The sequence below is a fragment of the Hydra vulgaris genome, chromosome 05, assembly GCF_038396675.1.
Source record: "Hydra vulgaris chromosome 05, alternate assembly HydraT2T_AEP".
NCBI classification, from domain to species: Eukaryota; Metazoa; Cnidaria; class Hydrozoa; order Anthoathecata; family Hydridae; genus Hydra; species Hydra vulgaris.
The window spans coordinates 36898257-36925000 of NC_088924.1; the positions used below are offsets into that span (position 1 = coordinate 36898257).

Genomic DNA, 26744 nt, shown 5'->3' on the forward strand with positions numbered 1-26744 from the left:
ACAAGATGCTTTTTGATTGAGCATAGGCCAGAGCAAGACAGAAGAGAATTTTTCCCAAACATACTGTGTGATTTTGACAACAGAATGCGACACTTCAGCTCAAAATGGTATGAAAATATTCATCCCAATGGTAAAATATTTGTTCGCACTTGGCTGCAGTACAGCAATAAAAAAGATTTTTTATTTTGTTTTTGCTGTTTGTTATTTTTAACAACAAAAACCAACAATTTCTCAGAAATTTCTAAAGGGTTTTGTGACTGGAAAAAACTAAACCCAAGAATTCCCGAGCATGAAAACAACAATGAACACCAAAGATGCTATTCTGATCGGAAAACTCTTGAAAAAAACCTCAAGGAAGGAAAGACCCTGAATTCTGATCTGTAGAGAGTTATTAGTGGAGAGATGAAAAAGCGGAGAGATATCTTTAAAGTGATTGTTGATGCAATTTTTTTCTGTGCCAAGAACAATCTTGCCTTTCGGGGAACAACAGAAGACATCGGTCAACAAAACAGTGGCATTTTTCTGAGCTTAATTGAGTTGATTAGCCATTATTATCCTTTAGTGGCTGAACACATTGTGTCCGTTAAAGCAAAAAAACCCACAACATCCTTCTTTTCTCCTTGAATTCAAAATGAGCTGATTGAGTTACTTGGGCAGAAAGTCAGGAAAGAAAGTTTGTCAAACATCAAAGAAGCTAAATACTACTCTGTTCCGTTTGACTGCATTCCAGATACCTCCCACAGAGCAGATGACTCAAATCATCAGGTATGTCCGCATCAGTGATGAAACCTGCACAATTAAGGAAAGCTTTGTGGACTTCATTGAATCTCACCAAAAAACCGGAAAAGGTCTTGCAACAGAGATAAGTGAAAAATTGGAGAAGGATGGTCTAAGCATTTTTGATTGCCGGGGCCAAGGCTATGACAATGGAGCCAATATGTCTGGAAAATACAATGGCGTCAAAGCTCACATCCATTCTCTTAATGAGTCAGCAAGATTTGTTCCATGCGCCGCTCACACTTTAAATCTTGTTGGTGTTCATGCTGCTGAGGTTTCCCCACACATGATTACGTTTTATGGAAAGGTTCAAGCCATCTTTAACTTTTTTTCAAGCTTCACGTCAAGATGGGAAAAACTGATGAAAACGTTGACCATCTCATTAAAGGGAAATAGTGACACAAGATGGTCTACCAAAAAAGAAGCAATTACACCATTGCACAGACAAATCAAAGATGTTCTTCAAGTTTTGGAATCCATTATCCACAATCCCATGACAAATGCTGTCACAGTTAGCAGTGTAAAAGAACTTCTCATTCATATTGATTTCAGTTTTTTGTGTTTGTTGGATTTCTGGTGTCAAATTCTTTCTCTAATTGACCGGGAAAACAAACTGCTTCAGTCAAAAACCATTTCAATTGACATTGCCGTAAAAAAAAATGAAATGGTTGAAGGCTTTTATTCAGAATTTTTGAGATGTTGGTGTGGACAATATTATTAAAGATGCCACAGAAAAAGCTAACCAGAGCGGAATTGATGGTGGCTTTCCAATTAAGAGGAAGCTCAAAGTGAAGCGAATAGCACTTTATGAAGCTGAAGATGCCTCTCACCTTCTCACAGCAGAAACAGAATTCAGATCTCAGTGCAACTTTGTGTTTGACAGCATTATTACTCAAATAGAGTGGCGGTTTGAGGCTGATGTCTGCTGTATCCTCTGATTTTGGCTACCTCAGTGGGCATTCACTCTCTAAAAGTTCAGTGGATGAACTCAAGAAAAAAGCTGCAAATTTATCTCAAATTGACAAGGCAGATTTAGATTCTTCCGATTTCCAGTCAGAAATGGCAAGCTTTAAATATCAAGCTGCCGCAATGATGGATAACTTTGAAAAATCTAGCCCGATCGACATTTTGCAGCTCATTCATAAATATTCTTTGACCGATGCTTATCTCAACACAACAACTGCTATTCGCATCTTCCTCACCATACCAGTCACAGTTGCTACGTGTGAGAAAAGTTTCAGTAAACTTAAGCTCATAAAACACGTTATGAGGTCAACAATTGGCCAAGAACGTTTGTCTAGTTTGGCTATAATTTCAATTGAAAATAAAGTGGCAAACAACATTGATTTTGATGATGTCATTAGTAAATTTGCCTCAAGAAAAGCCAGAAAAGTGGCATTGAACTAAAGTTTGTGCAACCTTAATGACAAATTTTACTTATAACTTGATCATTTTTTTCGTTTAATTTTCTTCTTTTTTTTTTTTAAGGAGGGGGAGGAGGAAGGGAGGGGAAGAGGGGGCGCAATTTTCTTTTCTTGCCCGAAGCGCAAAATTGGCTCGGTACGGCCCTGATTATTAATGAGACTTTAGAAAGACACAAATAATTTAAACGTTTTCAAGAAGACGCTGAATGCTTTGCTGATTTCTCAACCGAAGTAAAATTATTAAGTAAAATATGCAAATTTTGTAATACTGAAGATTGTTTTGGCAGTTTGTTAAGAGATAAAATTGCATATGGAATACGGTGTGAAAAAGTACGTAAGAAATTACTTTCTAAAAAAACTTCAACACTCGATAAAGCAGTAGAAATTTTTGTTCTTTAGAAAAAGCACAAGTTGGTGTATCTGAATTGCAAAATAATAACAGTGAAAGCGTAGATTGTTTTGAAAGACAATTGTACAGTAAAAACAAATTTAATTCACCCACACAGAACAGTGATAACAGACACTTTAAATTAAACTCATTGGTATGTAAATTCTGTGAAAAAAAGCATCCTTTTATTCGGAGATTATGTCCAGCATGGGGTAAAAAGTGCAGAGACTAGCATTATGAATGACTTCTCAAATAGTTCAGTTTGCCTAAAAGCAAAACCAAATATTCCTGATAGATATGTCGACCAACAGAACAATAGTAAAAATTCGTCAAGTATGCAGCACCTAGGTGCGTTGTTTTTAGGAAGAGTTGGAACAGATTGTGCAGACAGACCTTAGGAAATTCAATTAAAAGTAAAATATGGAAAAATAACATTTAAAATTAACACAGGCGCTGAGCTCACAGTTATAGGAACTAACCATTTAAAAAAGTTTAGAATTAAAATTGAACATTTATACACTACTAATAAACGACTAATACAAGAGTAAGTTAATTGAGCTGATCAGTGATAAGCTTGAAGTTGATAGCTGCACTGTTATGCATGCGAATGATGATCCTGACACGACGATAGTTAACGCAGCTTTGGATCAATGCAGAAATGCAGATTCCGTTTTTGCCGCTATAATTAATAATACTTGATACTGATGTAATCATTATGATGTGATTTTATAAGAAAAAAGGGATGGGTGAGGTTATCATAAGTTCAAACTATGGCGAAAATGGCTTCGACATTACGCCTTCAACAGAAATTAAAAGAAACACAAAAATTGTTTGACTGCTTCATGAACTTGTTTAGTGCGCAAGAGATAGTTTGGAATGCAGGTATCAAGTTGTTTATCATACAGTAAAACGGAAAAGCTGATGACACTCTTTGAGAGACCAGATACAACACATATATGCAAACGGCTGCATCTGCCTCAAGAATTGTTTCGTCGAAGCTACCACTTACAAAAAGGGCAGTATGGTATCACAATTTAAGAGTGTACCTTCAAGTTTTGCAGTGGAAAACGTTGATGATGTGTAGCTTAAATCTGTCGGAATGGAGTTGGAAGATCATTAGTGGAAAATTAGTACTCATCATGACCGAAAAGGTCATGATGGGTACCAATTTTTTATACAATCTTTTATTTTTCCTAATGATACTCATACTCTATACTCTGGAGCAAATATACAAAATTATAATTTTTTATAACATTGCACCGGAGGAAATTCTTCACGTTATTAAATGTCACTGCAAATTATCTTCAAAGAGGCCATGTGGATCTAAGCTATGTTTGTGTCAAACAAACTACCTTTCTTGTGTTTCAGCATGTGGTGATTGCAAAGGTGTTAGTTGTGAAAACACAACTCAAGCTGAATCTGACAAAATCTCTGATGACGACCAACTCAATGACGGAAACATATTCGATATAATTACAAGCCCATAAAAGTTCACTAATATTGATATAATATTTATACTTTTATATTGAATTAAAAAAATATTAATAATACAAACAGTTTTAAATTTAATCATTTATGTTCACTTTTCTTTTAGTCATGACAAATCAAAGTAAGATAGACAAATAATAGTCATTAATAACATATCACAACTTATAAAGGACCCAATTTATGTAATATTGGCTGAAAATCGACAACTTCTAATTATTTTGATCCCCTGAAAATACGTAACAGTTTTAAATTTTGTTGTTAAGTTTCACTTTTCCTTTAATCAAGCAAAATCAGAATAATATAACCCAATAACAGTTTTTTATTAACGTTTTAAAGCCTAACTTGTGCAAAATTGGTTAAAAATCAACAATTTTTGCCTCATTTTTACCCCCTGAAAATGAATAACAGTATTAAATCTCAAACTTAAGGTTCGCTTTTCTTTTAATCACGACAAATTAGAAAAAGATAGTCAGATAACAGTCACTAATAACACTTTACAACCAATAAATAGCCTAATTTAGGCAAAATAGGCTAAAAATCCGCAAATTTAATTTTGTTTTGACCATTTTTTAAAATTTATATTTTTGTTAACTTACATTTTTTTTTATATACTAAATATAAACTTAAATGATATGAAATTAGTAACTGACAAGTTCACAATTTTAATTTGATTAGAGGTGCGATTTTAAGATTCCCTAAGAAAACCATGTTTTTGAAATTTATCGTTTTGATACCTCACTTTGACATCAGATTGTGAAAAATGCTCAAAGCGTATGCAGGTGGGGTTTTCGATTTCAGCAATTGAAGGGTTATAAAGACGTTTAGGCTAAAAATTGCTTCTGCGCTATACAATATCCACTTCAATCCTCTATTTAGTAGACTAAATATGAAGAGCCCAAGAAAATATCAATTTCTATTGATGTGCAACTAAGATTAGTTTAGTTTCTTTTTGTTTTCTCAAAATCGGTTTACTCCAAATTAGGGCGTTTTGCGAATGGACTCCTCATGAAGAGGTGGCATTATGGTCCCAAATCAAGACACCTGCAAAAAACAATTTATCAATCAAACTGTTTTCTTTATAATTTAAAAAAGTTGGAGCAAATATTTTTAGTGTACAATAGTTTTATCATCCTCTGCATCAAATAGAAGTGATAATGCAAATTGTTTTTTTTAACATTATGATTTTATTTACCAATCAAATAAATCTGGATTTTATTAACTCTCTCGTTTAACTCTCTTTTGGAGGGCATTTATGAAACAATCTACTGATGTGATTAACAAACTACAAAAAAAAAAAAAGAACATATGATTTAAAAACAACAAAGTATAAGATCATAAGTGACTAATAAAAAAAAATTACATTATAACATGTGATTTCTAAGCAACAGTAAAACAAAATATGTACCGCAAAATGGAGTGTTTAGAAACAGTAAGGTGAGTAGAGGCAAAAATCTACAAATATACAATGTTGATGGACACATGTATATGCAATAATTATATAATAATTATTTTCTTATATTGGTAACTAATCCAATTAACTGGAAATTTTTATTTATTTTGCTACACAGTCGGTTCAAATTAATTTAATAACTTTTTTATTTTGCTGTAACTTGCATCTACTTTGATTGGGACTGATAGGTCAACCTCTATACTATGTAAATATGTAAAAAAAAACTTTTTATAAGCTGCTTTTAAAAATAATATTATACTCTAAGGCTGTTTAAAATATTAATTTTAATTTAATAGTTTTTAAGGAAAATTTTTTATATATTTAAGATTATGATTTCAAGATTAGTTGAGTGAATATCTTGAGCATGAAGGAGGAGAAACTAATATTAATAACATATTAGTATTAAACCAACAAACAACAAAGGTTCTCTATTATTTCTCTTTATGCTCAACTGTTTCAACTCACCTAAAGTTCAAAAGGAAGCATACACGAACTTAAAGTCTGTTTCTACTCAACACACCCTGCAAGGTAAGTATAAACAGAGAGTTACTTTTATTCATTTTTTTTTATGAAAGAAAGCAGCTATTCAAAAACATCACAAACTAATAATGGCACCAGAGTTTGCGTTTTATTTGAATTTTTCTACTTATTTTTCATTTACTTTAAAAAAGCATTTTTACTCACTCTATTTAAAAGTAATTTATACAAACATAACTACTTCTGTGATTCATGAATAAAATAATAGAGAATAATCTTTTAAAAACATTTAAGAAAAACAAACTTATTAAGATTGGCAAAACAAATACGAGCTTAGATCTGTTTCAACTATAAAATAAAAAAAATTTTAAAAATGGTAAAAAGAATTGAAAAAAACTCATATTAAAACTTTTGTAGTTGTGGCTTCAGCTGTTGCTGTTGTAGCTTCAGTTGATGTAGTAAGAGCTTCAGTTGTTGTTGATGTAGCTTCAGTAGTAGTAATTGTTGCTTCAGTTGTCGTTGTTGAAGCTTCAGTTATTGTTGTTAAAGCTTCAAGTGTTATAGTTGTAGCGTCAGTAGTTGCAGTAGGAGCTTCAGTTTCTGTAGTTGCAGTTTCAGTTGTTGTAGTGGAAGCTTCAGTTGTTGTAATTAGAGATTCAGTTGTTGTGATTAAAGCTTCAGTTGTAGGGAATCGAGCTTCAGTTGATGTGGTTGCAGCTTCAGATGTCGTTGTTGTAGCTTCAGTTGTTGTAGTTTCAGCTACAGTTGTTGTGGTTGTTGCTTCAGTTGTTGTGGTAGGAGCTCCAGTTGTTGTCGTTGCAGCCTCTTTTGTTGTGCTTTAAGCTTCAGCTGTTATCGTTGTAGCATCAGCTGTTGTTGTTGTAACTTTGGTTGTTGTGGTCGTAACTTCAGTATTTGTGGTTGGAGCTTCAGTTATTGTGGTTGGAGCTTCAGTTGTTGTGGTTGTAACTTCAGATGTTGCTATAGCTTCAGCTGCTGTTGTTGTAGCTTCAGGTGTTGTAGTTAGAGCTTCAGTTAATGTGGTTGTTGCTTCAGTTGTTGTGGTTAGAGCTTGAGTTTTTGCGGTTGGAGCTTCAGTTGTTGTCGTTGCAGCATCGAATAATGTTGCTGTAGCTACGATTGTTGTGGTCGTAAATTCAGATGTTGTTGTAGCTTCAGATGTTGTTGTTGTTGCTTCAGTTGTTGTGGTTAGAGCTTTGGTTGTTGTGGTCGTACCTTCAGTTGTTGTGGTTGGAGCTTCAGTTGTTGTGGTTGGAGCTTCAGTTGTTGTGGTTGTAACTTCAGATGTTGTTGTAGCTTCAGCTGTTGTTGCTTCAGTTGTTGTAGTTTGAGTTTCAGTTGTTGTGGTTGTTGTTTCAGTTGTTGTAGTTGGAGCTTAAGTTGTTGTGGTTGGAGCTTCAATTGCTGTCGTTGCAGTATCATTTGTTGTTATTTTATTATCGGTTGTTGTGGTCGTAACTTCAGTTGTTGTGGTTGGAGCTTCAGTTGTTGTAGTTGTAACTTCAGATGTTGTTGTAGCTTCAGCTGTTGTTGTTGTAGCTTCAGTTGTTGTAGTTTGAGCTTCAGTTGTTGTGGTTGTAACTTCAGATGTTGTTGTAGCTTCAGCTGTTGTTGTTATAGCTTCAGTTGTTTTAGTTTGAGCTTCAGTTGTTGTGCAGGTTGCTTCAATTGTTGTGCTTAGTGCTTCACTTGTTGTGGTCGTAACTTCAGTTGTGGTGGTTGGAGCTTCAGTTGTTGTGGTTGGAGCTTCAGTTGTTGTGGTTGTAACTTCAGATGTTGCTGTAGCCTCAGCTGTTGTTGTTGTAGCTTCAGTTGTTGCAGTTTGAGCTTCAGTTGTTGCGATTGTTGCTTTAGTTGTTGTTTTTAGAGGTTCAGTTGTTGTTGTTGTAGCTTCAGATGCTGTTGTGGCTTTAACTGTTGTTGTTGTAGCTTCAGTTGTTGTGGTTGTTGCTTCAGCTGTTTTGGTTAGAGCTTCGGTTGTTGTGGTCGTAACTTCAGTTGTTGTGGTTGGAGCTTCAGTTGTTGTGATTGTAACTTCAGATGTTGCTGTAGCCTCAGCTGTTGTTGTTGTAGCTTCAGTTGTTGCAGTTTGAGCTTCAGTTGTTGCGATTGTTGCTTTAGTTGTTGTTAGAGGTTCAGTTGTTGTTGTTGTTGTAGCTTTAGTCGTTGTTGTTGTTGTAGCTTCAGATGTTGTTGTAGCTTCAGCTGTTGTTGTTGTAGCTTCAGTTGTTGTGGTTGTTGCTTCAGCTGTTGTAGTTAGAGCTTCGGTTGTTGTGGTCGTAATTTCAGTTGTGGTGGTTGGAGCTTCAGTTGTTGTGGTTGGAGCTTCAGTTGTTGTGGTTATAACATCAGATATTGTTGTAGCTTCACCTGTTGTTGTTGTAGCTTCAGTTGTTGTAGCTTGAGCATCATTTGTTGTGGTTGATGCTTCAGTTGTTGTGCTTAAAGCTTCACTTGTTGTGGTTGTAACTTCAGTTGTTGTGGTTGGAGCTTCAGTTGTTGTGGTAGTTGCTTTAGCTGTTATGGTTAGAGCTTCGGTTGTTGTGATCGTACCTTTAGTTGTTGTGGTTGGAGCTTTAGTTGTTGTGGTTGTATCTTTAGATGTTGTTGTAGCTTCAGCTGTTGTCGCTTCAGTTGTTGCAGTTTGAGCTTCAGTTGTTGCGATTGTTGCTTTAGTTGTTGCTAGAGGTTCAGTTGTTGTTGTTGTTGTAGCTTTAGTCGTTGTTGTTGTTGTAGCTTCAGATGTTGTTGTAGCTTCAGCTGTTGTTGTTGTAGCTTCAGTTGTTGTGGTTGTTGCTTCAGCTGTTGTGGTTAGAGCTTCGGTTGTTGTGGTCGTAACTTCAGTTGTTGTGGTTGGAGCTTCAGTTGTTGTGATTGTTGCTTCAGTTGTTGTTATTAGAGGTTTAGTTGTTGTTGTTGTTGATGTAGCTTCAGCTGTTGTTGTTGTAGCTTCAGTTGTTGTGGTTGGAGCTTCAGTTGTTGTGGTTGAAACTTCAGATACTGCTGTAGCCTCAGCTGTTGTTATTGTAGCTTCAGTTGCTGTGGTTGGAGCTTCAGTTGTTGTCGTTGCAGCATCGGTTGTTGTTGTTGTAGCTTCGGTTGTTGTGGTCGTAACTTCAGATGGTGTTGTAGCTTCAGCTGTTGTTGTTGTAGCTTCAGTTGTTGTGGTTTGAGTTTCAGTTGTTGTGGTTGTTGCTTCAGTTGTTGTGGTTGGAGCTTCAGTTGTTGTGGTTGTAACTTCAGATGTTGCTGTAGCCTTAGCTGTTGTTGTTGTAGCTTCAGTTGTTGCAGTTTAAGCTTCAGTTGTTGCGATTGTTGCTTTAGTTGTTGTTAGAGGTTCAGTTGTTGTTGTTGTTGTAGATTTAGTCGTTGTTGTTGTTATAGCTTCAGATGTTGTTGTAGCTTCAGCTGTTGTTGTTGTAGCTTCAGTTGTTATGGTTGTTGCTTTAGCTGTTGTGGTTAGAGCTTCGGTTGTTGTGGTCGTAACTTCAGTTGTTGTGGTTGGAGCTTCAGTTGTTGTGGTTGTAACATCAGATGTTGTTGTAGCTTCACCTGTTGTTGTTGTAGCTTCAGTTGTTGTAGCTTGAGCATCATTTGTTGTGGTTGATGCTTCAGTTGTTGTGCTTAAAGCTTCACTTGTTGTGGTTGTAACTTCAGTTGTTGTGGTTGGAGCTTCAGTTGTTGTGGTCGTACCTTCAGTTGTTGTGGTTGGAGATTTAGTGGTTGTGGTTGTATCTTTAGATGTTGTTGTAGCTTCAGCTGTTGTCGCTTCATTTGTTGTAGTTTGAGTTGCAGTTGTTGTGGTTGTTGTTTCAGTTGTTGTGGTTGGAGCTTCAGATGTTGTGGTTTTTTCTGTAGTTGTGGTGGTTAGTGCTTTAGTTGTTGCGGTTGTTGCTCCAGTTATTATAGTTTCATTTGTTGTGGTTGGAGCTTGATAAAATAGATAAAATTTTAAGCATGTTGTAAAAAACTTTAACGAAAATCAGTCAATTAATTACTTTATATTATTTTTTATTCTTTTGTTAAAAAGATTCATTTGCCAATTGCATAGAAGTAAAGTTTTCAGTTTTAAGTTTTTGTTTTGTATAATTAAAATTCTACTTATTTTACTTGATTAATTAGTTTAAACAAAAAGTAGAATTTTTTTATATACTTAAAACTTTTTGAAACAATTATATAAAATGAAACTTGATATTAAGTATTTAACATTTGTTTCTAATTAATATTTAATTACTTTAAAGCAAATAAGCAATTATTTTTTATTACATCTGCCTGCGGGAGGCAAATATTTTTGCCTCCAGTTTGATGGCCGCAGCCAGTTAGGAGGTAGAAGCCATTGGCGGCGGCCTCCTAATGGCTTTGCCTGCATAATTTTTTGTGGAGGTGGCCATCATTGGCTTCCGCCTCTCTATAGGCGTCGTACTCGAAAACATTTTGCCTCCAAAAAGAAACTCTGGCTGCGGCTGTCATTAGAAAAGTTAAAGCCACTGGAGACAGAAGAAAGAGCATATTTCCGCTAAAAATTGATCGGGAGCCCGCCACCAACAGCTTTCTCTTTCCTAAAAAGTTAGTTTTTTGGCAGAAAGTTACTTTTCCGCCGGGCGGCATTATTAACTCTGTAATAAACCTTGCAAACGGCCGTGACCAATTTGTCTAAAATAAAATATTCATGCGTGGACTTACAACACGAAAAACATCAAGCGTTTCCTGGGTAACGCTTGTATTCTTAAGTACTTTTTTAACATAGCTTAAAGCTTGGAATGGCACTGCAAAAATTTAGTGAAAAAACATCGCTACAGCAAGTAAATCTTAAAAAGAAATAGTAATGATTTATCTAACTTTAGTTCTGATCATATTTCTTCTAATGAAGGATCAAAAAAATCTTTGACAGAAAAAGAAATTACAAGCTCATCTGCAAATGATGATAAAGTTACTGATGTTGTTGACATATAAAATATTTCACAAAACAAAAATTGGATTAATGTCAATAACTATACAGCAAATTCTATAAATTTTAAAGGAAACCCAGGATCTTACCCAAGTTTTTTATTTGATAGTAGCTCTTTTACTTTATTTAAAGCTTTTGTAACCAGAAAGCTTGTCAATTCAAAGAAATAACTATGTAACTATTTAGAGACAAAGTTCTTCAAGTTTTATTCATCACAAAGTTCATTATTTGTACACGAAAATTAATAAATTATTCAAAAGTATTAAAAAAAATTGATTTTCTTCAAGACAAAACAAGCGCAACTCGACAAAATGTTGACCAAGCTGTATTTCGCTATAAATATTTTGTGGCGAATCCTTTGTTGTTGATCACAGCCTTGCATCTTCGAGGCATAGATTCGATTAGGTGATCAATGAAACTTTGTGGAATCGTTGCCCAGGTCTTTTGGATTTGTTCAAACAGTTGATCCTTATTACGAACACCTCCACGATTAATTCTGCTTTTGACGATCTCTCACAGGTTCTCAATAGGGTTGAGATCCGTAGATTAAGACAGCCAATCCATCAACGATAGGTGATTGTCTTGGAACCACTGCTTGACTACTTTTGCAGTGTGTTTCGGATCGTTGTCTTGCTGAAAAACCCATTTTATTGGCATATTCAATTCAGCATGAGGTAACATAACATCTTTTAGGATATTTTTATACATGAAACGGTCCATTATTCCATCGTTTCGATGTATTGGACCTAGACCGTTAGCAGAAAAACACCCCCAGACCATTACATTGCCTCCACCATGCTTTACGGTCTTATGGCAGAAACGTAAATCGAGGCGTTTTCCGGCCGGTCGACGTACGCGGCAAATGCCATCGCTCCCAATGATGTTGAACTTCAATTCATCACTAAACAGGACAGTTCGCCATTTCTGCACATTCCAGTCAATATAAGATGTAGCGAACAGGAGTCTTTTCTTCTGGTTTTTTAGTGAAATCAGGAGTTTCTTGGCAGGGCGTCGAAAAAACAATCCGGCTTCAACAGCACGTCGTCTGATTGTTTGGTCCGAAACAGGCAGCTCTAATTGCTTTTGTATCTCTAATGATAATATCCAGGGATCCTTCTTGATGGATATGACAATCATAGATTCCTCTCTAGAAGTGGTGGAACGTGGTCTTCCACCTATGTTATCTGCTGCCAACTTCCCCGTAGAACGATATTTGGAACATAGTCTTGATACGGTCTATTTTTTCACGCCATATTTATCACAAATACTTTTTTGTGACATTCCACTTACGTAATCGCCAATAATTTTCTTTCCAATCCAAGACTGTCGGGAGCGATTTTTGCACTTGAAGTCATAAAAATAATAAAAATAAATAATCACGCTTCTCAAGGCTTACCGTGTTACATTTACCTTGTGATGATATAATAATGCTCTGTGGAACGCAACGTCTTGGTTGGATGTGGACTGTATTGATGTAATGAAACACTTGTTGTATTTCACTTCTTGTATTGATGTTCTTCAATAAAACACTTTGATAAAACTCACTTCGACAAACTGTTTTGATAATACTAACTGATTGACTTCCATATACTGACTGAATTACATGTCGATTTACATGTCTCTTATATAGTAAAATGAACCTGTGTGGACTTGTTCTGGAAGATTCTAGATGCTCCTTTTCGATGCTTCTGGAAGCTTCTGGATGCGTCTGGATGCCTCTGAATGTCTCTTGATATTTCTGGATGCTACTGGATGCTTCCAGATGTTTCTTCTAGAAACTTCTGGAAGCTTCTGCATGCTTCTGAAAACTTCTGGAAACTTCTGGATACTTCCTTTAATTATTAAAAAACTTCCTTGACGTTGACACGGACCAGACTTAAGAAAACGAAACAAACCAAAAAAGTTGCACTTGTTTTGTCCGTTGCAAAATGGCACTTGTCAACGAAATTCTGCGTGTGTGCTGTCACCTGTCAGCTGATTGCTCATGTCATGGCATGCTATGACTTCAGACTCCTGAACTCTTTGCTGTGGTAGTATAGTTCTTTTCGTTTTTAAGACACGTAAAATTAGGAACACTTTTCAGCATTGTTCGATGTTGGTTGCAAATGTTTTGTCCAATACTGTATATATAGGCTTATCCAGAAAGGCGTGTGATCTCAAGTTTCTTAGATGACCACGCGAACAACATTTTGTTTTGACGATTTAACAAAGATTTTTAACAAATGCTCTGAAAACTTGGTTTTTTAATTATGTTGAAAATAAATAACTTCGACATGTTTATCTTTACTGACATTTTTATTTTAGCAAAACGTTTTTGAATAAAGTAGCAAATGATTTATTCTAACTATCATTGAAAGCTGTATAAATTTTTATTTAAATTATTTATATTATTTATATTTATAGTTATATAAGATTTTCTTATAAGAAAAATAAAAAAAGTAAAAATTATTATAAAAAATAAATCAAATTTTAATGGCGACGAGTTTAAAGAACTAAAGTTCTCTTTATATAATTTTTTGTATAACTTTGTATAAGAATCATTAAAATTTTTGCTGAGGAGAAAAAAGAAGAACAAACTTTTTTGAAAGCTGTTTGAGTTAAATAAACTTTGATTTTTACTAATGTTTTTCTATTGTTGAAACGCATTTAATTGAATTAACAAATCAATGCTAACGATTTTTTATAAAAATATTAATGAATGATATATATATATATATATATATATATATATATATATATATATATATATATATATATATATATATATATATATATATATATATATATGTATTTATATATGGATTATTAGTGTCTTTAAATTAAAAAAAATAATAATAATATCAACTTTTAAATAAATGATTTACTTATTTTTCGTTTTGATTACGTTACTGCAAAGAATTATTAGGAATCTTTTTTTTTAACTTTTAAATGTTTGCATTTACTAAAAAATCGTAAGGTGTAAGTTGTTACTTTATTTAAAAAGGGTTTTGCATAATATTATATTATAAAAACATTAGTAAAGATAAACAATTCAGAGTTATTTATTCTAAACATAATTTAGATAATCTATCGTTATAGTTTATTATTTGTTTTAAATTTTTTTATTTCAATTTTAGTTAAGTTATCTTCAGGGTTGCAAAAAAAACATTTTTTTTAGAAAAAAAAAAAAAAAACCATGGGTTTATTTTAAATACACCAAAAAAATCATCGTTTGTTTGGTTTAAACTCTTTCTTTTTTTTTTTATTTAAAAAAAAAGCCATGCTTAGTCAACCTTTTCAACAACATACAAAGCATTAGTCATTTTACTTAAGTAAATATCTTTTCTACCAACATAACTGATGTAATGTTTTTTTTAGTTTACTTTTATTAACCGTAATATAGCAATAAAGCAATATATAAACTTGGTATCTGAAAGAAGATCCAAAGATCTTGTCGCCAGAACCATATAAAATATATCAAACGTGTAGATATAATAAAATAATAATACAATTGATTTAAGACTGAAAATAATTTTACAAATAATCCAGAATGGAAATTTTTCTTTTCGAAAATATTTATATATATCGCCAGTAGAAAGAATATAGTTTTTGAATTTAGTTTTAAAAACGGAAAACGAAATTGACAAATCAAAATTAGGAACAACGACTTTGTTCCATAAAAACGGTGCTCAATATTTAATGCAAAATTCATTAATCTTCGTTTGACAAAAGGGTTCAATAAATGAAATGTTTTTCGTAAAGTATATTTTGAACAATATTGGCATAATTTATATAGCTATGAATAAATGAGTAGTAGAGTTGAATTAAATTTTGTTTACTCGTATAGTATCTGACCTTAGTTAGAATTCCAATACTTTTGGCCAATTTAGTAGAAATAAAGTCGATATGATACTTCCATGTAATATTTTAATCAATGTAAATGCCAAAATATCTTGTGACCGACTCCTTTTTTATTTAAGTTTTATTAATCAAAAGTTTAGGCAAATTATTTGGTAAAAAACGCTTTTTTGCGAAGGAATAGAAAAGGATCCATTTTGTTTTATCAATGTGTAAAGTTAACTTGTTGCACTTAAACCAGTTGGAGATGTGATTGAGTTCTTTATTCATATTTGAAAAAAGCTCATAAATATCACTGTTTCACAGAAATAAATTAGTATCGTCCGCAAAAATGATACTCATAAAGTTAGAAGCTTTATTTAAATCATTTATATAGACTATAAACTAAAGTGGGCCTAGAATAGAACCTTGTGGAACACCACATTTTATGTCAATTAATTTTTCATTTTGAAAATAATCTCCATAGAAAACAAATTATTTTCTATTTAAGTAACTTTTATACCATTTTAATAATTTGCCATTAGTTCCATAAAATTTGAGTTTCTTAAGTAGAATTTTGTGATCGACCGTGTCGAATGGTTTTGATAGGTCAATGAAAATACCTAGTATATATTGTGATCTACCAAATGAATGCCCAGGTCAAGCATGTTACATGCTTGACCTGGGCCTTTACAATCGTAAGAACTCACCCATTTATCATTTATAATTTATCATTTATCTAGTTTTGTATCCACAGATTATTCTTTTATGTGCTTTTATTTAGCACCACTTCACTCTATCGTCTATTTTTTTGTTCTATATCGCTCTGCTTCATCTCAAGACTGCACTCTTTTTGATGTTATTTCTAATTAAATTGACCTAGCCCTCTCTCTTCATCCGTCAGCCAATATCGTTGTTGTTTTTGTTATTTATTCACTATAATGCTTATTATACTAAATGGCATGGCCCTAGTGTCAGAAACTCTGCTGGCGTTAAGGCCCTCAACTTTTGCCTTTCTCAATTTTTAACTCAAATAGTCAACTTCCAACTCGTTTCCCAGCCAACCCGAACCATTTACCTTCTCTACTCAACTCATGTCTTGTTTCTAATCCTAGTCAATCCTCAGTTTCTCCATATTCACAACTTGGTGCTTCTGATCATGATTTGATCTCTCTAAAAATATTATCTTATTCTTCTTCATCATCAGAATGCCCCTATCATTGTACATATACAACTACCTTAAAGCTGACTGTGGCTCTTTCTGTGATTTTCTTCGTGGTGGCCTTTGAGTAGAAATCTTTCGTCTTCCTGCTGACAAATGCGCTTTTACATAACTTCTTGGATTCAGGCTGGCATGGAATCTTTTTTTCCCTCTCAACAATTCCAAGTTAAGCCTCACTCTACTTCTTGGTTTACCTCACATTGTGCTGCTGCAAATTCCAATTGAAACCATTACTTCTATATCTACCAGAAAACAGACGTCTGTTTACTATAGCCAGAAATCATTGTAAAGAGGTTTTGTTTAATGTTAAAACCTGCTATTCTTAAGTCATGAAATCTCGTATTTTATCTCAAAAGTTAGACTTTTGTGACTTCTGGAGAATCTTTAACAGAATCAATAATAAGGGAAAATCTGTAATTCCACCTCTCTTGTATGGTTAAGATTTTGTCACCTCATATAAAAACAAAGCTGATTAGGTTGCTCAGAACTTTTCGTCAATATCATCACCTGATTCCACTAGTTGCGTTCTACCTGATATAGCCAACAAACAGGTTGATACATTGCATGACATTCGTATCATTCCATCTTCTGTATCTAAAGTTATTTCCTGCTTAGACTCTTGTACAGCTTGTGGTCCAGAAAACATACCTGTTATAGTCTTGCAAAAATGTTCTCCGGAGCTGTCGTCTATACTTTCAAAACAATTTAACAAGTGCTTATCAGATTCTTGTTTTCTGGCCTTCTGGAAAGCGGCACCTGTTATCCCTATTTTCAAAAATTCTGGAGAGCAATCTGACTCGTCTAACTATCTTCCCATTAGACAATTAGACAACTGCTTGGGGGAGGGATGGGGGCATTTGAGCTTAAAAAGGATCTCACTTCTGCTACAACATGGGGCTCACAGTGGCTGGTGAGCTTTAATTCAAATAAAACCCAACTTTTTTTAGCTAATTGTTATTGCAATAATTTAGATCTTCCTATATTTATGAATGGTAATGTACTCGAAGAGTCATCTACCCTTCATCTTCTAGGATTAAATCTTACTTCCTATCTTTCTCGGAAACCATATATCAAATCCATTGCAAAATTAGCGTCTGTTATTGTGGCATCTTTTTTTCGTGCTCGACACTTTCTTACTCCATATTCTATTCTCTATCTCTATAAATCTCAAATCCAGCTTTGTATGGAGTACTGTTGCCATATCTGGAGTGGATCTTCCAATAATACCCTTTTATCTTTTAGAGAAGGTGCAAATACGCATTGTAAACATAGTTGTACCAGCTTTTGCAGCCAACCTTCAACCATTGTCACATCGTTGTATTTTTGCTTATCTTTCTTTTTTCTACAAATATTATAATGGGTACTGCTCTAAAGAGCTAGCGTCTCTTGTGCCATCTACTTAATTTCATTCTCCTGTAACTCGTCATTCTAAGTCTCATCCTTTTACAGTGACAGTTCCTAAGTCCTCCAAAAACTCTTATTTATCTAATTTTTTCCCCTCAAACATCAGTTCTTTGGAATTTGCTTCCTTCATCTTGTTTTTCTAATTCATATAACTTGCAATCTTTTAAGTCGCCTGTGAATCTTTATCTTGCTTTACAAACTACATCTTTTCTGTTTCAGTAACTTCCAACTCTAATAGTGGTTGCTTGCAGCCTTGTTGGAAGCGAAGATATTGAAAAAATACACAAATACATATATATATATATATATATATATATATATATATATATATATATATATATATATATATATATATATATATATATATATATATATATATATATATACATATATATATATATATATATATATATATATATATATATATATATATATATATATATATATATATATATATATTTGAAACATTTGTAATGTATATTAATATTTTTGAAATATTTGTATCAGTGCAGAGCTGTATAGTTTATACTGATTTGCCACTCATTTGATTTTGTTGATTTAAAAAAATTTTTTTTTTTCTATTGATTCTTTTTAAACTAAATAAATCAGCAAATTATTGAGTTGCTAAAAGCATTAAAAACATTTTTGAAATAAACCTATATTATTTTTTATAACCTGAGCATGAGCTTTATAATCCTGTCTCATATGTAATATCAATAAGAATACAAATGTTTAAATTTTGATGTCTATACAAAACACCGATAAATTAAATCATTTACGCTTTAATAATGTAAATTGTTTGATTTATTGGTGTTCCGTATAGACATCAAAATTTAAACATTTGTATTTTAATACTCTTTTCAAACGCTATGAAAAAAAAAATAAAAAAAAATAACTTAGAGTTAGATGAGTATAGGGCGATTCTCGAATTAATAAAACAAGACAGTTAGTTATTGAAACACATTTTTTGTACAATTGTTTTGTATATTTTTACGAAAAACTAACTAAATTTACATTTTAAAATACATTAGAAGTTTTTGTATAGTCTGTGGAAAAATATTGATATTTCCTTCGACAGCTAATAAAATTTGTCAAAACAAAATAACATATATATCATGAGCTAAATCAAAATATTATTAAAACCTTAAATAGTACCTGATGAAGCTTGTGTTGTTATTGTTGTTGAAGGGTCTGTTGTTGTTGTCGTCTCTGCTAAAATTTAAATATATATATATATATATATATATATATATATATATATATATATATATATATATATATATATATATATATATATATATATATATATATATATATTAGTAGTCGGAACCATATAAATGGGTCTTTGTAAGTCTATTCTGCACCAAACTTTTCTATACTTTTACCTTTTATTTATCCTAGCTTTCCAGACACATAAAATATGGATCTTTATTAAAACTATCATTTCTATACTTTCAGAATCGATCACTTCTATACATATTCTTTTTTTTTCCATATTTTTTAGTAAAACAATTCATTGTAAAAAATTGCTTTAAAAGCAAAAAAATTAATACGCGCACCTTTTCCGCATACCTAGAGCTTATAGGAGATTTATAATTAGGTTAAAACGCATATCACCGATAGCTCAGTGGTTTCGTGTTCTGGCATCAGTGTCGTTTCAGGGGGTTTAAGAACTCTCCTTAGGGTGATAAATTTTGAAATATTTTCAATCTTGCTTATATATTTATAGCAAAAAATAATAATTTAACGAAAAAGATTTCTAATTGTTAAAAAAAAGTTTTCTCATTTTATACACAATTATTCCATATACTGCCTACAAACTCAACATATGCTAAAGACATTTACACTTACAGACGTTTGTACGTAACGCTATAAAAATGGCAGAGCTAAGAAGATCTTAAACCTTTAAAAACTTTAAACGCGGCCTTGGCCACAAAACACAAATCTAAAAATTAAACCAAAAATATTTCGCGCAGTGACGTCAGTTAGTGGAAAAAGTTTGCTTTTGCAATATTTCATTTTTTGAATATTTTCAATTATGGTGCATACAATTTTGCAGCACAAAAAGATATGAAACTGGTACAAATATATCATTTCACGGATAAGAGTTTTTAAATAAAAAGATAAGTTTTTATTACTATAATAATATACGAATAATTTTAAAGAAATAACATAGTAATTACTATATTTAGTCTTTATGAGAATATAATCCATAAAAATATATTTTATATTTTTTAATAAAAAAATTTTCCTAAAAAGTTAAAATATATTCATATTTCTAGTTATTTGCCACAAAGTGAAGTCACAAACGGCAAACAAAGTTTAGTTTTGATGATTTACGAAAAAGCCGCGTCTATCATTTTTAATTGTCTAAGAAGAAGATGATATAGTTTTAGCAATCATCAAGAGAAATTATCAAGAGAAAAGCAAATCTAAAATCGAAGTTTCAAATTTTCCCTTTGGATAAGACAATATGTTTTGTATTTTTTCAATCTTGCCATTTTTTTAAAATACAATAATATGGCTGGATAGCTCAGTTGTTAAGAGCCTCAAACGAAAAGTTATAACCCGGACTGTACGATATGGGTTCAAATCCCGCCCCGCCAACTCAGCGCTTGAGAAGCACTTCTGCACGTAAAAATTTTAGTCAAAAACGGATGCTACTTTGGATTAGTCTTAATGACTATTTGTGGCTGTCCTAGACTAAGCCAACAATATCTTTGGATATAACTTTGTATAGAAAAATATAGTACGAAAATTCAAATTAATAAAAAGAAAATTAAAAATAACAAAAATAACAAAAATTCAAAATAAAACACTTGAGCAAAAAAGACTTGCAACTATTAGAAAATTTTTCTTATGTTACACATGATCCTGTATAAAACGTTGTGAATGGATTTTAAAAAATTATTATTTAAGATTTTTTTAAAATTATAATAAAAAAAAATAAACTTTTTTCATTTTTAGTTTAAAAGGTCATTTTTTTCTGCAATAAACTATAAAATAACAAATTTTTTTTTTTTAAATAATTGTTATTTTTGAAATTTTTATAAAATTTTGCTTCTTTTGAGACCCATGACATACTTTTGAAAAAATTTTTTTACATAATATTAGGGACCCAAGATAATTTCCTAGAGCATTGATATTTTTCCAGAGTATTTCTGAAATGAATAGACAACTTTTGCACACCCAGGCTAAACGAATTGTAAAAAAAACTAAAATTCACTCCACCCTAGTATACATCCTGGTATCTTAAACACCGGTTAACTCAAACCATTTTTATATTTAACTGTAAGAAGTCAAGTTAAGTAAGTGCTAACTGTATTTATATATACGTCTATAAATATAAACATATATAGTATATAGTATATATATATATATATATATATATATATATATATATATATATATATATATATATATATATATATATATATATATATATATATATATAAATATATATATATATATATATATATATATATATATATATATATATATAGATATATATATATATATATATATATATATATTAAGGGTGTCCACTATGCAAAAAATTTTCCAAACCATATATATATATATATATATATATATATATATATATATATATATATATATATATATATATATATATATATATATATATATATATATATATATACGTATATATATATATATATATAAATATATATATATATATATATATATATATATATATATATATATATATATATATATATATATATATTAAGGGTGTCCATTATGCAAAAAATTTTCAAAACCACCAAAATTGAAATTTTTCCCATTCTAGTGTTTGTTTATAATGTAAAAATTTTTTTTATCAAATTTTAATAACTATTCTAGAACTCCCTCAGAGCCCGTAAAGACAACCCTCACTTTCTTGTTTAAAACAGTGTCTTTTTTAGTTAAAACATAGAGAAATAATTATTGTGAATCGCATTTTTCAAGTATTTAGAAATTAAATCACAGAAATCAAGCCAAACAAAAGCAGCTTGCATAATATATGTTAGCTTTATCCAGTTTAACCAAGATAGTTCTGCATTTTTGGTTAACATTTATAGTCAAAGTATCAGACGAGAAACCCAAAACTAAAGTTAAGACTGTCTTTCTGAATGTTATTAATGTTGTTTCATTGTCCAAGAGTTTTTTTGCCAAAATCAGAATATTGCTGCCTGTGACTTTCAACGCCCTGCAGCAACCATTCTGTTTGTTCTGGATCACTGGTTATGATGATGGCAAATTCTGAAATCAGTTTAACTCCTCTTTCTGCGGTATCATTTACAATTTTTACTGTACGAACAAATTTTTCAGCTTCTTTGTATCCTGGTATGCTCTGTCCACGGTTTAATTGGTTTAGCAAGCCAATCTGTATTGATGCCAAGAATGCTGAACAATAAGTGAGATTCAGGTCCCAGAAGATTTGACAAATCTGTTTGACGAGTGATTTGACAAAAAACTGGCTTACCAAGACGAAAATTTTCGGGTGCTGGAATTTACAAGAGTTTGGCTGCCATATCTTTTTTCACAGTGGAACTAACATGTTTGTTGAAGAAAGCAAATGGAACTATTTCTTCTGTCAAATGCCATCGGTGATTGGTTATTTTAGAAAAAATGACATCAGCAACTTCCTTGTCTATTTCTTTCTGAAGTCCATCTTGTCGTGGATGAATTGCAGGTCATTCATTCATCCACTTGGAAAAAAGCTCGCATTTTCCAATGCTAGCTTTTTTCCAAGCTGGTGTGTGGAAAAGAGAAAGATATCTGTTCATTCTAAAAAGTTTGGTCGTCATCCTCTGATCATAAGGCAATTGTTTAGAAATTATGAACATTTTGTTCGCATAAATGTTACATGCCATCCACCGAGCTTGGTGGATAGCTCCTGGTTTAAGAAAGTGTACACCCCGCGCTTGAGTTTGCCCAAAGATGATCAGTGTGTTCTTAGCGCATTCAAGATAGTCATCTCTTGGAAATGTTGTAGCATCTTCCTTAGCAAGTAGATGTATCAAATGATGTATGGTCTGTTCTTTGAGGTTTTGCAACCAGGTGCCTTCAACAGCTAAAGTTTCGATTGGCAACTGTTTATCCAATCCTGGCCAAGCAGTTTTAAATTCAGAAAATAATTTATTCTCTGGACCAAAAATGTTTCCAAATAATTTCTTACAAATTGCTCCGACAAAGATTTTAAAAATGTGATGTCGACAGGCAAGATAGAGAAGTTTTCGGCCTTAGTTTTCTTCAATCAATTTAGCAGCACAATTGTGGATGCCACTATTACTGGCGGTGGTATCAAATACCAATGCCACAACATTTTCGCTTAGATCCCAAGCTTCTAGGAGATCCAATGTTGCATTTGCTTGAGTCTCTCCTTTCGAATCAACGAGAACGGGAACACCAAGCAATTTTCCCTCACTGTATTCTAGAGCACCCGACACAAGCACAGCTAACTGTTCATGTTGCACGACTAATATGTCTTTTAGCAATTTTCCGTCCCAGTGAAGGGCACTAAACTGGGGTGGGTTGAGCCTCACATTATCTATAACACTCTCAGCAATCCTCTGTCGATTTAACATTTCCAGATCGACATCTCGTACTTCGACGAGATGTCGATCTGGAAATACCAAAATCGTCCAAGTTTCCACCGGCAGCTTTAATTACAGCAGACACAATCATAGTTGTTTTATTATCAGACAATATCAGCCTGTCTGCTGAAGAAGTGATTTCCTCGCATTGCATAATTCTTTTGGGGAGGTGAAGAGTAACAAATTCACATCTATTCATTGGAGGTTCATAATTCAAGTCCCACCCTAAACCGATATCGACGTCAGCAACAGCAATATTTTCATTTTTATTCTGTTCTTCGTCATTAACTTCCATGTCCTCATCATTCTGATCATTCTGATCATCCTGTCTACCTTCTTTTTCTACTCTTTCTTTTTCTTCATCTCTAAGTATGATTTTCCGATTATATCTGACTTCTTTCATTTTTGCTTTAATCTCAAAGATTTTGTCATCCCCGTCGATGGTCGCCTTTCTGTCTTTTTTTTATCTAAATAGAATGCAACATCATCATCTTTCTTTTGGGCAGTCAGTAGCCTGGATTTCATGATTTCCTGTATGGCATCAGGTGATCCAATATCAAAAAGACTATCCAACTTGGCCAAGAAGTTAACACGTTTTCCGCCAGCATCACTTTCACGATTCTTCTTCTTTAACAAGCGGTTCCACTCATTCCAGGGACACATAAGATCTAACACCGAATTTTGTCTTGTCTTTATCTTGATGCATGCCATGTTCCAGAAAGTTACAACAGCGTCGATTACTATATAGCCAATTTTTTGATTTGTTACATGATTTCGGACATTTTCTTCATCGCGTCGTAAAAAAAGAAAAAATTTCAAAACCTGTCTGCAATCGGGTAGTTTGGAACCAGTTATTGATGGTGATGGGTGTCTAATTAACCAAAACTTAGTAGAGGCACGAGTAAAAGGCCTTGTTGTTGATGATGATGACGACGGTGAAGGCTGGTCGGTTGTGTCTGACAAACAACTGGAACTGGTTGGCAAAGACTTGAGTTCAGTTTCTACAACTTTACCACTTCTTGTCAACATTTCAGTTTTAATTTATTTAACTAAAACAGGAAACAGCAAAATAATTATAACAGTCAATATTACATATTAAACTGTGTCAATATCATAATATTAATTTGCTTGTTTATGAAATTTGTAATCAATTTAAAAATGTGCTACTGTTTTAACCGATTTGTGCCATCTCTATAATTCGTAAAATGTAACAAAAAACTCAGGCACTAATGGGTTAAACAGAAAATTGGGGCCTATCTTTAGGGGCTTTGAGGGGGCTCTAGAATAGTCATTAAAATTAAGTAAAACTTTTTTTTACACTGTACACAAACACTACAATGAGAAAAAATTCAATTTGGGTGGTTTTGAAAATTTTTTGCATAGTTGACACCCCTAATATATATATATATATATATATATATATATATATATATATATATATATATATATATATATATATATATATATATATATATACATATGTATAAATATATATATATATATACATATATATATATGTATACATATACATATATATATGTATATATATATATACATATATATGTATGTATATATATATATATATATATATATATAAGTATATATACATATATAAATATATATATATATATATATTATATATATATATATATATATATATATATATATACGTATATATGTATATATATATATATATTATATATATATATATGCATATATATATATATATATATGCATATAATATATATATATGCATAAATATATATATATATATATATATATATATATATATATATATATATATATACATATATATATATGATATATATATATATAATATATATATATATATATATATATATATATATATATATATATATATATATATATATATATATATATATATATATATATATATATGTATACATTACTAAACGAACAATAGGTGGCTTTTTCTTGCGTAAATTATGTCGGTAGGACCCTGCTTATATAACACAAGTAAATGTAGTTTGCTTATTTTATTGCAATCTACGATATAGAACAAACTTGGTTATCATACTGGAATTCAAGTCTTTAAATAAAATGTCTTGTATACAAAAATAAGTCCAAAACAAGAGGGAAAAGTGTGTTGTTAGGGGCCGTTGCTATGCTAAATATATTTGACCACCTAACTTAAAACTTAATATTAAACCTTTTCTGTTCAATACACTTAAAAACCAATTTTGGAAATAAATTTAGTGGTAAAAAACTGTTCTAAAACAATCAAAAATGAAAATTTTAAATTTTTTAAAAACATTAACTTTATTTCGTGGTAAACCACCTTAAATGTAAGTAATCTAATTAGTAAATAAAAAAGACAAATTCTTCTTGGAATGAATTGCTGTTGAAATTTTTTCAAATTGGATTGTAGTTAGAGTTACGTTTAACTTTGTCGGAGGGAAGTCAAGTACGGCCTGCCAATACCTAAAAAGCAAAATTGAAAATTTTCTTGTTCCCAACCAATTTTAACGAATTTAAAAAATCAATGTATAACGCATATAACAATGTATAAACATAAAAACAATATATGATAATAACTCTATGAAATAATAATGATAAAAAGATAGCTATGAAATACTCTATCATAGAATATTTCATAGTTTTTTTATTATTATTTCAAAAAGTACTATAGTCTGTGTTTCTTGAAATGATTGTTCTTTGTTCTTTTATTATGCTATCTATAAATAGACTACTTCTAATCAGTAGCGGATCCATGTCATCGTCCTAGGGGAGAGAGCGACTAAAAGAAAAAACAAAGTGCTTCATTCTCAAATAAAAACACTAATTTATTTCATTATTCAAAATGTTTATAAGTTAGTTTTCTAATAAGTATATTGAATGTGTGTGTGTAAATAACTTTTAAAATCTAAATTTGCAACATAATTTTTCCTTTTTTTTAAATTTTATCAATATTGTATTTTCGATAAAACTTTTAAAAAAAAACAACCTCTACCCCTTTGTATTTGCTAATGCTTCTGATTTCCACTTAAAATCTTCTGTTGTTTTTTTTAAATTTGCCTAAATAGGGTTTGTGGAGTGGAGCAACATTCTAAATAGAGTTAAAATTGTCTACTCAAGTATATATTCTCCGTACGTATTTAGCGGACGGAGAAATAAATCATGATACGATTCGCGCATAAACATGACATTTAGTTAATATTTGATTTTAATTTAACTCTAGTATAAAGAATTTTGCAAGATATTTTCTATTGTTGAGATATTTCAAGTTAAGTTCATCAAAAATAATAGCACATTTTGCTACTTTATTGGAGAACAAGGCATATTTTTCTTATGCTAAGGAATAGAATTTCATAGTTTTTAGTAAATTTTTATGTAAAGAAAAATAAGTTAAGTATTTATTAGCAAAAATGTTTTAAGATATCTTTTATATAAATAGATTTATACAAGATATTTTTAGACATTAATGTACAAAAAACGGCCCTGTCTAAACTTCAAATAAACGTTTAAAATGGGTTTTCTGATTAAAAATTTTATGATGTTTAAATATGTTCAGTATTATAAAATTTTTATATGCTCAACTAAGATAATAAACTATATATTTTTTAACAAATCTAACTTTTTTATTTACTTTTAATCTTTACAACGATATTTGTAAAACATAGAGTTAATGTAAGTAATTGAATCTCAAAATTCGAACGTAAAAATTTTCAAAGAATACATAGTTCGAAT

At 31.5% G+C, this 26744-nt stretch overlaps 2 protein-coding genes across 2 annotated transcripts in view; one reads left to right on the forward strand and one right to left on the reverse strand.

Moving 5' to 3' along the window:
• LOC136080826 (mucin-2-like) overlaps positions 1 to 26744 on the forward strand; it is a 118445-nt gene that overhangs the window by 46384 nt on the left and 45317 nt on the right. The gene's annotated exons all lie outside the window — the stretch shown is intronic.
• LOC136079918 (mucin-2-like) lies at positions 1086 to 23418 on the reverse strand. Its single transcript, XM_065796591.1, is given in 6 exon segments — positions 1086 to 6538; positions 6588 to 6784; positions 6845 to 9955; positions 18571 to 18627; positions 22712 to 23081; positions 23197 to 23418. Coding segments are annotated over 6 exon segments (4089 nt in total). The 3' UTR covers positions 1086 to 6406.